At 38.7% G+C, this 17,164-nt stretch overlaps 1 protein-coding gene across 1 annotated transcript; it reads left to right on the plus strand.

The window, feature by feature from the left end:
* Nucleotides 1-568: 568 nt before the first annotated feature.
* Nucleotides 569-16,975, plus strand: adgre5b.1 (adhesion G protein-coupled receptor E5b, duplicate 1). Its single transcript, XM_030739456.1, has 16 exons — nucleotides 569-855; nucleotides 4,806-4,880; nucleotides 5,392-5,517; nucleotides 6,424-6,564; nucleotides 7,079-7,122; nucleotides 7,774-7,878; nucleotides 7,969-8,122; nucleotides 8,260-8,379; nucleotides 8,456-8,655; nucleotides 8,801-8,968; nucleotides 9,311-9,505; nucleotides 11,897-12,114; nucleotides 12,316-12,474; nucleotides 13,428-13,599; nucleotides 13,761-13,862; nucleotides 14,976-16,975. Exons 1-16 carry the CDS (start codon nucleotides 825-827, stop codon nucleotides 15,015-15,017), a joined length of 2,052 nt encoding a protein of 683 aa, XP_030595316.1. The 5' UTR covers nucleotides 569-824; the 3' UTR covers nucleotides 15,018-16,975.
* Nucleotides 16,976-17,164: the final 189 nt, after the last annotated feature.

The following is a 17,164-nucleotide window of genomic DNA, read 5'->3' on the forward strand; positions in this document are numbered from 1 at the left end:
GAGAAAATGCAGAAGGTTTGCCAGTAGAACTGGGTGAAGGGCTGAATGCTGAAGAGGCAAATAGGAAAAGTAGGAGGAAGTGTAGAATAGGACTTGGTGGAGAATGAAAACTGATATAAGATTACTTACAGGCAAAACTCAAGTATAGCAGCAGCTGTTTAGGCTGAGTGTTAGTCATCACCCCCTCCTCAATCTCTGTTTCCCCCCTCCTCTCTTTCCTCTTTCTCTGTCTCTCATGAGAGTGTTGTGAATAGCTCCTGAAATAGAGGCCACTGGAGCGTAGGGGGAAATGTGAAAGCTGGTGTAGACAGAGGGGGAGTTGTGTGTGCAAGCAATGTGATATGTGCCAGTGTGAGCAAAGCATTCATGTGGAAAGACACAAAGTGAAAGAAAAGTGCAAGAAAGAGCAGAGCGAGGGAGACAAGGCCACACTGATAAAGTGAAAAGGGTGGAAAACAGAAAGGAAAAGAAGGACAGAGAGAGAGAGACAGAGAGCGAGCGCGAAAGAGAGAGAGAGGGAGGGGCGGGGAATCAAGGCGGGTGTGAGCCATGCTCGGGTAGAGTCTGAATCTAAGAGAGGAAGAAAGCTGGTGAAGGTTCATTCTTGTTTTTCCTGGCTCACATATAAACAACTTCCACAAAAGGACAAATCTTTTCGGTGATTAATGTTTGTTTTTCACTCAACTACTTTGTTGAGTTTTTTTTGGGACTGGAAAAATCTTTTTTGAGCCTTTGTGAGAGGGCAGCTACCAGATTTGCAGTTCATTCATAGTCGTGGTAGTTCTGAAATCAGCTTCTGTGTGGGATTATTCAACACGTTCAACATGGGGTATGGGAAGGAGCTACTTTTGCTCGGTAAGTTCATCAACGAGTTTCCAATGTGTTTGTGTGTGTGTGTGTGTGTGTGTGTGTGTGTGTGTGTGTGTGTGTGTGTGTGTGTGTGTGTGTGTGTGTAAGTGATAATGTATTTTAAAATAAATGATTAATTTTTTCTTTTTAGAAGCTAGTTCAGTTAATTCCAGCTTACACTGGTAACAGTAACCCCATCAAACTGTGAGTGGCACCTTTCTGATGCGTTTTTCACCCATAGTTTCTGTTTTACCATGTTTATTGTTTGTGGTCTCTGTGGTCCTTTCCTCTTAACCCCAGCTGGTTGCAGCAGATGGCTGTGCGTCACCGGTTCTATCAGAGGTCTTTGTGTAAAAAAAGGAGTTCTTGCTCCCTACAGTTATTAAGTGCTTGGTCATATTGTCAGTTTGTTGGGATTTTCTTTTTGGGGGTTTAAGCTTATACTATAAATCACCTTGAGGCAACTGTTTATAGAAAATAAAACTGAGCTAAACTGTAAGTAAATCATTCTACATGGAATTTGGTTTTCTTGAGTGGTTTCTGTCACATCCTCAGAAACACTGAACCAAAATTCAGTATAACTGAAATATGCAAATGTCACAGGCAAAGTGACTCACAGGAAGAAGAATCTTCTAGTTCCTTTCGAATAAACCACAGAGATATCAGAGTAGAACGTTACTGTTGGTTATTCTGGTTTGTCTGTTGGTACACCTGAACTGATGGCTAATTTATTCTAGGCAGATTTCGCAAGCTCACATGAGTGAAATTTGTATATAATGGGTAAAACTTACATTATAGACTGTATTTCACGTCATCTTCATACAGATGCTGTACAATATTAATACAAACATGTCCAGAACACAATTGTTTAAACTAAACATTCATGTAACACCATGCCACAAATTTAATATAGCCATAGAGTGTGTATAAAATATGGATGTAGACTCCTCATTTGAAAAGCGAAGACAATGCAAAAGCACCTTAAACCTTTGTAACAGGGTGACTCCTCTGGCTGCAGAAAGACATCAGACTTTAAAGACGTTTATGAGAAAATGACTATTTGTACTGCGCACTTAATCTATAACCCCAGTGAAGACTTTCCTTGAGTGTCTATATTGGTGGTTTCAGGTCTTACTGATACAGTGTGATGTTCACATTTTCAAAATTTTGGTCCCCATTAAAGCCAGTTAAATAATAGAGCAGGGTACACTTTAGCATGAGGCTACCCTGTGATCGACAAGTCGCCGCTTCGTCAAAGTTAAGAGTCACTCAGCTTTTCTGAAGACCAAGGCGGCCACAGACAAACTGCTCAGCTCAAGGCTTCAAAACAGGACTTGACAAACCAATGGGTGACTTCACAGTGGCTGCATCTGTCTTTTATATACACTTTATGAATATGTCCTGTATACACTTGTATAAAGCTATACACTACTATATATTTCCAGATTTATTTATTGCTCATGTCTCAATTTGCTTTCCTTGGCCCAGTCAAATTTGTTTGGTCAATATTTAATATAACATGGCTTAATAAAGCTGCTTGTGTCAGAACAAACCCATTAGGTATTACCACCTGATACAGCAGATTTAGCATTTTTGCTTCTTTTAGTCAACAGTTTAGTCAACATTTAGCATTTTTTTTAACATGGAAACGTGTGTTTAACATCCTGTTATGGTAACCGATTCTTGTACCTATGGCAACTTAAATTTACACATTGTTTATTTACACTACAACCTTTTCAACGCGCCTCTTGTGACAGGACTAATTATAAATGCCAATACTGCTTGGTGTCTGTCAGACAAAACCACTGCACATGTGAAAGTGTGGTTTGCTGTTTGCAATGTAGCAAAAATAAAATATATAGAAGACAGACAAATATGGATTTAAAGTAGAAATTGACTACTTTATATTTCTGGCCTGCAGAAAACCCATCTAACAATAAAAGTGGAGCTAATGTCTAAATAACTGAAGGAATGATAGCACCAAATGTCAAATAGTTCAGTTTAGCACTAAAACATTACCATTTTGAACATAATGTGAGGTACTGTTTTTTCATCAAATATTTTTAAATGACTAATATTTCTAATAAAGGATGCTGCTATGTTCAGTGTTTTGAATTGTCTTGAATTAGCTCTGCATGATTAATTCCCACGTCTCTGTTCACATGCTATTATTGCAACAAAAATCAAACAAAAAACAGAACTTTTTCCAGCAAACTCAAAAATCCCCATCCTTTTGAAACACAAAAATGAATGGTAAACATGTGACTGAACAACACCTACTAGTAACTTTTCACAGTAAATCAGTCCTTCAGGTCACATGGAGTTAAAAAAAGAGAGAAGTCCCGGTGTTTACAAAGCTGAAAAAGCTCACAGAGGGAAACGCTTCTTGTCAATGAAATATGCTGCCACAGGAATAGAGAAGAAAAAAAATCATCAAAATCCAATTTATAGAAGATGACAGAAGAGGCAGCAGAGACTCGCAGTTAGGAAAGTGTGTGTGACACATTTTCATTTGCCACTGCTCTTACTGGTCAGTGGAGTCAGCTGAGCGTTGAGCATACAGTTACTCTGAATTAATTCAGGTCTTGTTTCTATCATCATACAATACGAACAAGTCAGCCTCTTTCACACTGTTAATGCCACTGTGTGTTTCCTGTGGCATTACTTTGGGACCTTTCAGCCACATCGTGAAACGACAGAAGGCTCATTGTGATGGAAGGAGGAAAACACAGAGGAAGGATCTGGGAATATTAAACACCACGCACATGAGTTGCTTCTTTTTGCCTTATCGCTGACTCATTAGTCAGAAAAATGTGACTGAGGACAAATACATAATCACTTCCCTAAGACTGTGAGTTAAGCAAATAATACTGTTTGCTTAGTTGACAGCATTTGATAGCATGTCAGCATTTACGGAAGATCACAGAGTACAAATGAGACATATTTGTACATGTGAGCATAAAACAGAGACAGCGCCTAGTGTCCATAATTTACATATTATCTGCTGATATTTCACAAATATTTCACATTTCACAAATAATTAAATATGGAAGTGTTAGTGCACATTGAGAGATGCATTTCAGAGCTTTGAAATATAGCTGACATTAGATGCAATAAAAATGACTGCCATATTATTTAGGTTGTTTTTGAGATATTTTGATATGATCTGAATGGACTCAATCTATCTATTGCAAATAAAAGCTGACTAAAGCTGCCAGGTACCTTTTGATATATGAAAAAAAAAAAAACAGTGATTCGTCCCTTCAGGGTCTCGGAGATGCTGGAGCCTATCCCAACTGCCATGGGGCGAGAGGCCAGATACACGGTGTCATCAATCTGTTGCAGGGTTAATACAGAGAGCCAGACAAGCATTCATGCTCACAGTCGCACCTACAACCAATTTAGAATCACTTATTAGTCCAACATGTATTTGAACTATGGGAGGAAGCTGGTTTATCCAGAGAGAACCCACGCATGCACAAGGAGAACATGTGAATCTGCACAGAGAGGCCCCAGAGGCAGTGCTACTGCACAGCCCACGGTATTCCAAAAAAAGTCTTAGAGCACCTGGTGTTCCCGAAGAAGTACTAACTAAACCTGGCTCTGCTTAACTTTAGAGATTAGATGAGATCGGGCATATTCAGGACAGTATGACTGTAAGCCATGAAAAAACAAATCAAGTCTAACACCAAAAACTGTAGCCTCCAAAATTATGCAAAGTAGAATCAATCATTTAAAAACTCAATATGTATTTCAGATGACATTATATAGTTTCAGCTGCACTAAGGGATAGGTGAACCCTCACTGTGTGGAGGGGTTTGAGGTTAAGTTGAACTTTTTCCTTTATTTTTTCCGTATCAAATATCATATTATGGGATGTATTTATTTGATGTATTTCTTGTAAAATTTGTAATTTAAATAATTTTTTCTTTTTTTCCTCTCTGTCGTTTACCCAGGATTAATGTGTGTGATGGGAAAATGTTTCTCTGATTGTTCCCTAGGCTACGAGTCACAGAAAGGGAATTGTGTTGGTAAATCTGCCTTTACCTATCATTTTGACTGTTCTTTTACATTCTTCTGTTTCTGTCCTCCATCACTCAAGGCAAGCACTCTCAGACACTCAGACAGGGCTGATTATTACTACTATTATGCAATGCCTCTTAGCAGAGTTTACCAGGAAAAGTAGCATTTCTTAATGACAGTCGCCTTTGTTTTTTCCATTTTAGGACTTTTAGCTCATGTCCAGAGCATATTACAGTGGAAACAACAGTAGAGGAGGTTCAAATTGTTAGATCACTACAAGTCATAGCAGCTAGTTAAAGAAATATAAGACACTGACAGCTGTGGTCTCAGAGGAGCACAAAGAAAATTAACCACTAAGATAGCTAGTAGCTCATAAGTTTCCTTTAAATTTAAACAATAATTTCCATTTCTACATAAAGAACAAACAAACAAATAAACTAACAAAAAAAAAAAACTCAAATATTGTATTTTATTATCTGTTGATGAGCAGGCTTTTTGATTTTGCATTGAAATCTACAGATACAAATGAGTGCAACGATGAAATATGTGGGAAGTATTCAAACTGCATCAACACATTTGGCAGCTACTTCTGTGAGTGCAAGCCTGGATTCACCAACATTAGCTTCACAGATGGACAGTGCCAAGGTAAGTCTTTGCGAGGCATGCATTCCCCCAGTCTGTTCTTACCATTGTTTACAGCGAGTTTTTGATATCAGTGAGTAACAGTTATGCCAGTATCTGCTCTCATAAACTACAAACTTGCCACCTGCCACTTTGTCTACTTCAGCATAAGTAGCAGTGTCTAATGCTGTGAAGGTGAAAGGTGTTTTTTTTGTGTGTGTGTGTGTGTGTGTGTGTGTGCGTGGTGCTGTTCTAAGAAAGGTAAAATTAGGTCCCACCAAATTTGGTAATAAATGGGGCCTGATTGAATGATTGGCCCGAAGTGTGAGCAAATAAAAGAAAGAAGGGTTTGAACATCCGTGTCAAATCCTTGATTTTCACAGTTTAGATTTTCACAGGTGCATTTGTCTGTACACTCATTGTGTAAAACCAAGCTCAACACCAAAAAGCAGAGAAGGGAATTCGGTATATTTCCAATAACAAAAACACACAAGACAGAATTCTTGGAGAGAGAGATCAGACTTGCAGTAGCGTGCAGCCAGCAAGAGAAAATTAAAGCTTACAAAAACTCTGCCTGTGCCGAAAAAAAAGGAAAAAAAAAAAGGTCATAGATGCCTTTTAAATGATAGCACAGTGTACTCTGAGCTAAACCAAAGCAATCTTCTGCCTCCTGTGAGTTCTAATTGTAGGTCTTGGCGATATCGAAATGCAAGACCACATCTCACAACACTGCTTGCAGGGAAACTTCAGATCTGTCTTTCAGATCCTTTCACCAGCACTGCAAAACTCACATTTCAGAGATGTTTATTTATTTATGGGCCGGAATAATACCTTCTATATTCAGAGTTCTTTCTGTCTGCCTTATCAAAGTCATTATTTTTGAGGAATGCGAGTCATTACGTATTGCCTCTGCTTTCTATCCCTATGCAGATTTTAATGAATGCACGGACAGTGACAATAAAGAAGCACTCTGTGGAAACAATGGAAACTGTGTTAATAATATTGGGAGTTACTGGTGCAATTGCTCAACTGGATACAGCAATTACAGCACCGAAAAGACACCGTGCTTAAGTAAGTGTACAACTGTGACCTCCCATCATTTTTACTTGTTTTGCATAAAAAAGTGCATTTCACAGCTTCATATTCCTCATATTAGGCAACACACCCTCGTTGCATTTTTGCAGTTTTCCTGATGCAAATGTTCTCACACTTTCTTGCTAAATCATATTTATTAAAGCAGTAAAGAGATCAGATTTCATCTACTGCCTTTCCAGAACGCACTACTTTTTTTTTTTTTTTTTAAATCTCGTTAGTCTTATGGCATGTGGTTTTGCTTTCTCTTATCCTTTGGGCCTCAGTGACCTCTTTCCCAAAAAGGGCTCGCTCGAGCGTTACTGTACTTTCTGTATGAGGTAATCCAATTCTAAAGGAATTGTGGTTTATGTTTTCCAACACAATGTAAGGTTTCTGTTTGGTCTTGCTGCTTTGCTGTGAAGATTTTATCACACACTTCTTTGAGTGCGTGCTGGAGCCAAGAATCCCAGTCAGCTGGTATGGTGATAATCTAATGCTTTGTTTTGTCTAGAGCTCGACTGTGATAACTTCAGTGCTGACAAAAAGTCGACACAGGTAAGTTTGGAAATAAAATTATGAGTATTATGAACATAATCGAACAATCATACATACAATAAATATGATGTGTTGCATAAAGAGAGAGGATATAAAGAGTACGGCCAGCTGTAGTCCAAAAATAAATAGTATCTTGCTCATGTTCTCTTGATACTTCAAAATAAGGAGGCAAAGGTTTGCTTCCATGTGCTCGGGACCCTTATGGCATCATCCAACTTATCCCGACAGATGCTATACTCAGAGGAGTTCAGGAGCATTGACAGCTGAAGTGATAAGACTTAGCTTAGCTTTTGTTATACAGTCTACTTCACACAAGAAACCCTGTTGCTGCCTATCAGGGACTTTGACGTGATACTGTCTCACAATTCCCATCAGAAACTCCATGAATGGAAGCAGGTTTTTATCTTTGGAAATGACTGTAAACAAAGTGTCATGATTCATTCACAAATTTTTATGCAGTAACAATATATGGCTGTCAAAAAAAATATCATAGCACACCTGGATTTGCACACAGTAACACCAGTTTGCTTTGACACACCAATTTGGAACCACTCTTCTAGACAACCCTATGGCCCTGCAGGGTTCAATATACATGAACTTCAGCATAGAGCAAGCTGAATAGTGTTTTTATTCTCTCTCTGTGTCTTCCAGTTGCTCGGGGGCCTGGCAGACATCTTGTCCATGATGAAAAACAGCTGTTTGGCTCTGTCTGGAGCTGGCAGTAAAGTAAAGCTTGATGGAGATGCGCTACTGGAGGTCAGAGAAAGATACAAGTATGCATATATTCATGCCACATGCAAATATATACACAGTATTCCCAACGCCCTCTCTGTGTATCTTTGACAGAAACTTTTCACAGAGACTGACAAGATCCTGTCCCCTGCCACCCTGGACAGCAGTGAAGGTGTGAGTGGGCTGCTCACTACAGTGGAGGACTCTATTTTATTCATTGGACCTCAGCTAAAAAACAGCCATACTAGGATGGAGAACAATAAGATAGGTAACACTTTTGATTTCTTCTGAAAAAAAAAATTGAAAAATAAACCTGTCCCCTAGACGACAATGAGGCTGATTCATGTTTTGGGAGCTAATGGTTAGGATGCAGATGGAGTTAAAATGAATAATTTGCTTGAATAGATGCAGAGATTGCTGTTCAAAGAGGAACAAGCCGACCAACTGGACAGATTCATTTGACTAGTGAAAATGTTTTTCTTGAAACGGACTGGACAACAGCAGCCGGGACGGGACCATATCCTGGTATGTGTCTGTTCTCTTCTGTCCATCTCAAGTCATAATAAGTTTATAATATTAATACGCTGAGTGTCTTTTACAGGTTTTGCTTTGGCTGCGTTGCTGAGCTACAAGAACCTTGAAAGCTCTTTGAACACATCTTTCGAGAAGGTCAAAGAGTGTGAAAAAAATGGAGCGGACTCCTCCTGCCAGGTTGTCTCTAAAGTTGTGTCTGTTGTGGTCTCAAATCCATCCACTCAGAAACTGAGCCGCTCTGTCAACATCATCTTCAGACGTCTTGAGGTTGTCCCACCTGTGCTACATCCACTTCACTTAATCAGTCATTTACTTCTTTTGATCATTACAATCACAAACATGAGGAGTAAAATAATCTAGAGATGTAAATAAAATATACATTCTGTCATTGACATGCTGGTTTTGGTTTTAGGATATGGAGGAATTCCCTAACATGAGCTACATCTGTGCATACTGGAATGAGAAAGGGGCCTGGTCCACAGACGGTTGCTCTAAGCAGCAATCCAATGCCACTCACACTGTTTGTGCATGTGACCATCTGAGCAGCTTTGCTGTGCTCATGGCCCTTCACCCCATTGAGGTAAGCTAAATAAAAACTTAACCCTGACCCTAAACCTAACCCTATATTTTGGAGAGAACCAAAAAAGCCTTTTTTTGGGAAAGTTTTTTGATGTGTGTCAGTTTGGCATTTTTAGTCTCCTGATTACCAAGACATGTGAGAACAAATATGAAATTGTTTATAAATACATAGGGTTGGGAGTCTTATACTGAGCAAATTATTTACTCTTAGAATATTGCTAGCTTATAAGTTCACTAAAAGTAACTTTATAATCTTGGGGGGAAAAAAACACTCAATGCAACAAAGTGCTATTCACTGGTAACCAGTAGTGCTCACATCCAGAATTAACATCTTCTCTTTTAGCACACTTACGGACTCGAGCTGGTGACTAAAATAGGACTGATCATCTCCCTGCTGTGTCTCACACTGTGCATCCTGACATTCAAGTTCTGCCGTTCCATACAAGGGACCCGCACCACCATCCACCTACACCTCTGCATCTGCCTCTTCATGGCTGATCTTATCTTCCTGGCTGGCATTTCTCAAACCGAACCTGTGGTACGTTTGTAAAAGAAACAGTTACATGGTTTGCATTTCTTAAGAAGAATATAATATTTTACAAGTTTACGAATTCTACACATTTTAGTAATTCTTGTCCATCTTAAAATGTTAAGATTACTGTGGTTCCGTATTTGTTAGAAGCTCGCATGCTCACAGCTTGTACATCTTGTACCAGGTGTAGCCTGTACCTGTGAATGTGGATCAAACCATAGTTAAGATGTAATTACTTCACATTGTTGGAGTAGGCTTTGAATGGAGCAGAGAATCACAACATGAGGGTAGGGAAGTTTGTAGCAAAGAAAACTCCAGAGTGAATCAAAACTATATTAGGCCTGCCTCATATGTCTTAAACAGAGACATGGTTTTGGGGAATTTGTACTTTGCTTATTTAGTGGTAGTTAATGATATTCAATACATTTCATACTGTAATTACTTTGTAATTACTTGCCTCTAACAATGACGCTAAAAGTGAGGGCTGATTTTTGTTTGAAATAATGTTGGCTTCTGTTAGCTTATGCAATCACGATCGATTACACTTTGTTAGAATTTGGTGGTTCACACAACCCCTGCTCTCTGTAAAAAAAAAAAAAAAGAAAAAAAGAAAAGCTTGTTTATCTTTTAATGCTGCTGTTTATTGATCTGATTAAGAACAGGATATGTTTTGATCAAGCAGACTGGGTTGTCACAGCTGCTCAAACACAGAACCTCATAAACCAAAATCTCATGAACCTGCAATGTTTAATGCTCCCTAATAATGTAACAAATGTTATAATTAGGAAAGATGTATGTGGATAAGAACAGAAAAAGTATTGGTCAGGCAGGGGGGCAGCTCAGAATACTACCAGAGAACAAGTTACAGTAGTGCAGAGGCTAGCTAGCAAGTGTAAAATGCCCTTATATGTACATTTTAATGCTTCAAAAGTACAAAAATGAATCTTCTCATTAGCAGTTAGATTGTTTTCTGTGCTCATATGGTATTAATAAGCACTAATTGTAAACAGTGCTGAGCTTAAGAAACCATGAACAGACAACATTTCAACCTTGCCAGGAGCAAGCTGCCAGCTCTGATACAGGGTGTCCTTGAGCTGATGCATGGATAACAGACTGTGGTAATTATGGCAAGTGGAATCACATACCTGATAATGCAGGCAAAGTAGTGGCTAGCTGGCTAACCTTAATTTTCAACATTGCCAGAGAATATGTGAACAAGTTTTTTTTTTTTTTTATCCTTATGCTTGTATTGAGGTTTGTTTTGCACATTTGATGATGCTAGATTTTAGTTTTCTCCATAATAATTTATTGATCAATGTTGGGATTCAGCCTAAAAGATGCACTGAGGAATAATCCTTAGTTAACTCTTAACGGCAACAAAGTTATAAAACACTCAACCGCTGTGTTATCATACAGCAACAACTGTCAGGTGTCCGTTTGTGGCTTCATATCAGTCTCTATTAAAAATGGCTTGTGGCGGGTTGCTTTTCCAGTCGTACTGCGAACACACCGCAAGGAACTTGGGAGCAAATATAAACATCCTTTTGATTTTTACTGCAAATTTGAGCCGAGTGCTGGAAGTTCAGCAGCAGAGAGGCACGGAGGCATAAGCCTTAATTAACTCTAGCAGCAGCAAAGTTACACAACAGCCAAGTGTGGCCACAGAATCATGGAAGTGTTGCTCTTGACATAATTTGTCACACATTGTGCCTTTCACAAATGTCAAATGTCAGTTTGTAGTTTCTGGGCTGTGAGAGGTTTCATCTTTAACTCATATGACTGAAGGAGCAATCAGTCTGTTCACAGTTCACAAGAACTGCTGCCCCTCAGAACTTAATGAAACTTACGCACAGTCTCACTCACTGAAACTGTACTCAAGGTAATTTTAGATTAGATTAGATTCAACTTTATAATCATTGTACAAAAGTATAAAGCGGAAAGTACATTCCAGAGCACCCATCCAAACAGGGGCGACAGGTGTCTGCGGTCATGCAGCCGTTATACACATGCTACAGGCTTTTACAGGCATTAACCTGTGAATTGAAATGGATCACAAGCCGGATGAGCTACTGTGTCATTGACATTTCGGTTATAACTTCAATCATTCACACACTGGCAGTAAAGAGACTTACAGTATATATATATAAAATATGACAATATATAACAATGCAACTTAAAGTTTAAGTAGAGGATACAACTTCTACCTAAAGAGGTGGTCTTAATTTCATTAATATGGCTGCAATCTGAAATTTGGAGAATCAAAAATGTTTGCGAGAACAGTTCTTATTGTGCTGTTGCTATTGTGCATTGTGCTGTAGCTTACTGCTGTAAACTCAGTGACAGAGCAGTGCTCCATCTTCTCTGATGTGTTCATTTTCATGTCCTTTTACATCACAGGGTGGCTGCAAGTTTGTTGCAGCAATGCTCCACTTCTTCTTCTTGGCGGTGTTCACATGGATGCTGTTAGAAGGAGTGCAGTTGTACCGCATGGTTGTCCTGGTGTTCAATGCCACCATTCGGCCACTCTACCTATATGCTATGGGCTATGGGACACCTCTTCTTATTGTTGTTTTATCCGCCTGCGTTAGACCAAATGGATACGGCACTAAAAAATAGTAAGTCTTCTAAGAAAGTAAATGAAAATTCAAATAGTCAGTTTGTTATAAAGAGAAAAGTGATGTCTGTACATGTGTTTCTACATGCTCACTTACTTCATAGTAATGACATCATTAGATTACATAAACTTGCTGTTAACAGTCTCAGTGAAGCAAAGAACATCCTGTTGTGAACGTGTGTTTTCTTGCTTCCAAACGTAGCTGCTGGCTATCCACGGATGACGGCTTCATCTGGAGCTTCTTTGGGCCTGTGTGCTTAGTCATCCTTGTGAACGTTTTCTTCTTTATCATCACCGTATGGAAACTTGCCCAGAAGTTCACCAGCCTCAACCCAGACCTCTCCAAACTTCACAAAATCAAGTCAGTCTGTGTATTATTTGAATGTGTAATGCTTTGGGTTTTTCTGTGGCTGCTGTAATGTGTTAAACCTTTTCCGCCGGCTGGCCAAACACTATAAAACTTACTGTATATACATTCAATAAGGCAGCTTTGGGATTAGGAATTGCTTTCACTGAAAGACTAAGTTTTGTGAGAGGGAAAGAATGGAGAGAATGTTTTCATAGTTCTGGGCTGCTACTAATAGACTTTTCTTGCCTGTCTACCTACAGTATGCTCATCCCTAGTGCACAGACCCTCCACTCATAGCTGCAAAAAGCATTAGAGTTAAAATGAAAAAGAATCCCTCCTGTCTTTCCCCAGTCCATCAGTGAATGATGTGTAGTTTAATCCAAGGACTTGGGAAAGTGAACTTCTTGTGCCAGGAACAGATGAGTGAGATGTTTTTTGTTTTTTTTTTCAGTCGAGAAAAAGTCAGAAAGCATTAATGTATAATTCGGCGCTTTCTGTCAGTGGAAAAAATGTCTATCTTTTTCAAATTTCAGATCTTTTTGTTTGATTAAGCTTGGCTAAGTTGGTAACTCAAGAAAAAAAAAATTCTGTGGAATTGAAATCACTGATTTCCTTATTCATAAAAACAGCTAGATTAGATCAGTGAATAGAACAAAGGACCCCTGCAGAGTAAATTGATGGAAATATTTTTAAAATAGAGTGCCTGTTGAAATCTCTCTTTTATATTTATCACTAGCCTTAGGCTTTTCTTCTTCCACATGCTTCCAGTAGACAGGAAACTAATGAAAAAATATCTGTTCTGTAGCTGCTTTGCTGAGCACACATCTCTTGTTGTATTCTTTCACTCTTCATGGGGCTTTCCAAATACTGTCAAAGTAACTGAGTCATCCATGTGTAATCTTTATCATTCTCTGTTTCTCTTTTATTGACTTACTCTTTGCCCCATCCTTCTGTTCTCTCTGCAGAGCTTTCACAGTGACAGCTATAGCCCAGATGTGTATTCTGGGTCTGATGTGGGTGTCTGGGGTCTTCTTGTTCCAAGAGGATCCTCCTATTGAGGTCTCGTATATTTTCACTATCTTCAACAGCCTGCAGGGCGCACTGGTCTTCATCATGCACTGCTTGCTGTCTAAACAGGTGTGTGTGAATTCTGGTGTGAACATGGTGCTAAGACAGACATTAACACAGCATATAGAAATATATATTTTAAAAATCCATTAGAAGGGCAGAAGTCTTTGTAATGTTATGAGAGCTGACATTGAGCTCTTTTTATCCTGATGTTCTGCTGCCCTCTGCAGGTGAGAGAGGAATACGCACATTTCCTCTCCTGCGTCTGCACGCAACAGAAGAAGAGATATTCAGACCTGAGCAGCACAAATCCCTCCAGCAGTCAATCACAAGTAAGCACGCAGCAATACGACTGCATATATTTATCTGTCACAAGCACACCTTATGATGGAAATGCATTTTCCCATTTGTAACACTTTATTTTTATGTCTGTGTAGATTCTCAGTTATCCAGGTCATAGTAGTCTCTGGAGCTTGAAAAAGGCGACTGGACTTCTTTTTGTTTCTTGAAGACGTTTCACCTCTCATCCGAAAGGCTTCTTCAGTTCTCAACCAAATGGTGGAGAGACCCAGGTATTTAAACCCCTGTGGGCGTAGTCCCCTGGAGGTGGTTATGACCCTCTATTGATCATGTGCTTGAACACATGTGCCCAGGTGTGAAGGGGGCGTGGGTCATATTTAATCAGTGGTTTCAGTTGAAACCAATTTAGGACTCCGCTCCATTGTTTCCTGTGGCCTATTGAGGTCACTGGAACAAAGGTGTGAATGGGGGTTGAGACGTCTGGGAAGGGAGCTCAGGACAGCACTGTAAGCGGGGGAAAGTTGGTGACGTAATCCACCTCCTCTGTTCAATGATGGTTGTTCACAGTGGACATAGATGGCTTCTTTCACTCCTCTTTCAAACCATCTGTTTTCCCTGTCCAAAATGTGGACATTGGCATCCTCAAAAGAGTGCCCTTTTTCCTTCAGATGCAGATGTACTGCTGAATCTTGTCCTGTCGAGGTGGCTCTTCTATGTTGTGCCATTCGTTTGTGAAGAGGCTGTTTGGTTTCACCAATGTAGAGGTCCGAGCATTCTTCACTGCACTGAACAGCATACACTACATCGCTGATCTTGTGTTTGGCGGGTTTGTCCTTGGGATGAACCAGTTTTTGTCTTAGGGTGTGACTTGGTTTGAAGTATACTGAGATGTCATGCTTGGAGAAAATTCTTCTGAGTTTCTCTGACAAGCCTGACACATATGGGATGACAATCCCATATGTGTCACCTCTCACCTCTCAAGCCTTTCGGATGAGAGGTGAAACGTCTTCAAGAAACAAAAAGAAGTCCAGTCGCCTTTTTTCAAGCTCCAGAGACTTTATTTTTATATCACTAGTGACATGTAATTATTACCTTTTCAGATTAAAATTACTCTGTTTATAATAACATGTTTTGTCTTCCTTTAGGGTTCACGGAGTGGGCAGCAAACAGGAGAATCGCAGATATGAAGAACTGAAGCTTACATGTTCTTACAAAGACTTAATGACCACCACACTTTCAGCCTATTTGGGCTAATTTAGCCCAGACTTTTAAATGTTTGAATCATTTAAGTCATTTATATTGTCACCTACAGTACAGGCTAATTCAGACCCGATTCCAATTAATTGTAAAAGCAGTGACTCATCAAATGGTTACAAAATCTCAGGGGTTGTTGATTGATTCACCGGCGTTTGGCGACTTGGGAAAGAAGAAAAAGAAAATGGATTTCTAATACAATTAAGTTATACTGTCTTAGTTTATTCAAATCCTCTTAAAATCCTTCATTTCTAAAGGAAATATGACTCTTTGGTACTGAGCTGCAAGCATTTATGATTTGTCTTTAAAAGTGTCACATAATAGAGCAGTTAGAAATAAAATAGTGACCTCGCATTAAGCACAGATTATTCCTCTTAGGTAACTCTGAGGCCTTTCAGCCCTAAGTAATGTTAATGGGACCAAATTTCAACTCAGTCCAGTAGCCCTGGTACTCACAGGATCATTCGGTCTGATTTACCACCTGGGTTAGGTTGTTTTCCTCATTGTTTGTGTGCTGTAGCACTTTTTATAGAGCAAGGTGTACTGGTAATGACTCATTCTCATCACTGAGTGCAAAAACATGTCATTAATGTCGGAGGCTGGAAGAAGCCAGCTATAAAAAGTGTTTATTCAGGAGCTCGGTAAGTGAAAGTAAAGCTGCTTGACTGGCTAATTGGTCCATCCAGAACATATCACATTAATAATATAAGCTGTATTCCTGTCAAAGCGATAAAGAATGAGATTAATATAGATATATTTATTTTCAGTGCAGATGCTAAATTCTATGTTATGTAGACTACAAGAAAAAATGAGCATGAGCAAACTTTTTGCGCTCTATTTTACATAAATATTTTACATAAATTTTTGCATAAATGGCTGTTTGTATATAAAGTTGGCTATGCTTTTTGTTAATGGGATATTTGTTTCCATGTACTGTATTTACCAGTATGCTGTAACGGAAACAACTGACCAATGATGCAAATTACCCATGAAGTGCTTTTCCCCTCGCTCCCATGCGGGTTCCTGCAAGGATTTTATGTCTGTTTCTTTGATTACAAACAAAATGAGTGACTGTTTAAAAAAATCACTTGTGGCTATTTTTAAAGAATCTCCCTTGATTAACAGCTGAGCTATGCCCTTTTCCCCATAAGAACATATTTCAAGGGTTTTGTTTTGCTCTTGAAATTGTGGACTTGAACTTCCAAATCTGGCCCAAAATAACTGGGCAATTCACAAAAATAGACCCACCCTACTGATAAGCCTGCAGCTTCCTGCAAACACACTGTGTTCAAGCTTGTACGGTGTCTCAGTGCGCCTTTATGGACTCTTATTTACTGTAAGGCTAAAGTCATATCCTTGAAATGAAAGCTTCAGCAGTGATGGGACCTGTACAGACCTGAATTTGCTTAATTTGTTGCACTTTTCCATCATAAATATGATGATTCAGCACCTCTTCACTTGCACAGTGCACGGGCTCACTTACAGACCCTGAACAGTAACAAAATATATTTTTTAATATTTCCAGTTATATAGAATTTCATCAGAAGTGTCTTGGTTATTATTATAAGGAAACATTTAGATTTCAAAGAGTGTTTTTAAGTGATTGGTGTTACAACACAGTCAAACGCCACCTTTATGTTGCTTTTGACAACTAAACTGTTCTTTGGTTTGTAAGTGTGATTGCACTTTTTTATGGCCATCAAAACTCTTTTGTTCATACATTGCTATGGATTTTAATGTGAAAATAGCTACATGCATTTTGTGTTGTATTGTGAATGTAAGAATCTCTGTTATATGAACATATTTTTTTTTTTTTACATTTTTTGTTTATATTTGGTACTGTTTTCTTTGAAGAATATGCACCATAAAGTGTATTAAAGTTTATACTTTATCTGAAAAGAAATGGGTGGTTTATTAGCATTAGTCAATAACGCTTTGATCAAGAAGTAACCTGCTGATATTAAGACAAAATAAACAGTCATATTATATTATATTATATTATATTATATTATATTATATTATATTATATTATATTATATTATATTATATTATATTATATTATATTATATTATATTATATT

This window comes from Archocentrus centrarchus, chromosome 1 (genome assembly GCF_007364275.1).
Source record: "Archocentrus centrarchus isolate MPI-CPG fArcCen1 chromosome 1, fArcCen1, whole genome shotgun sequence".
NCBI lineage: Eukaryota > Metazoa > Chordata > Actinopteri > Cichliformes > Cichlidae > Archocentrus > Archocentrus centrarchus.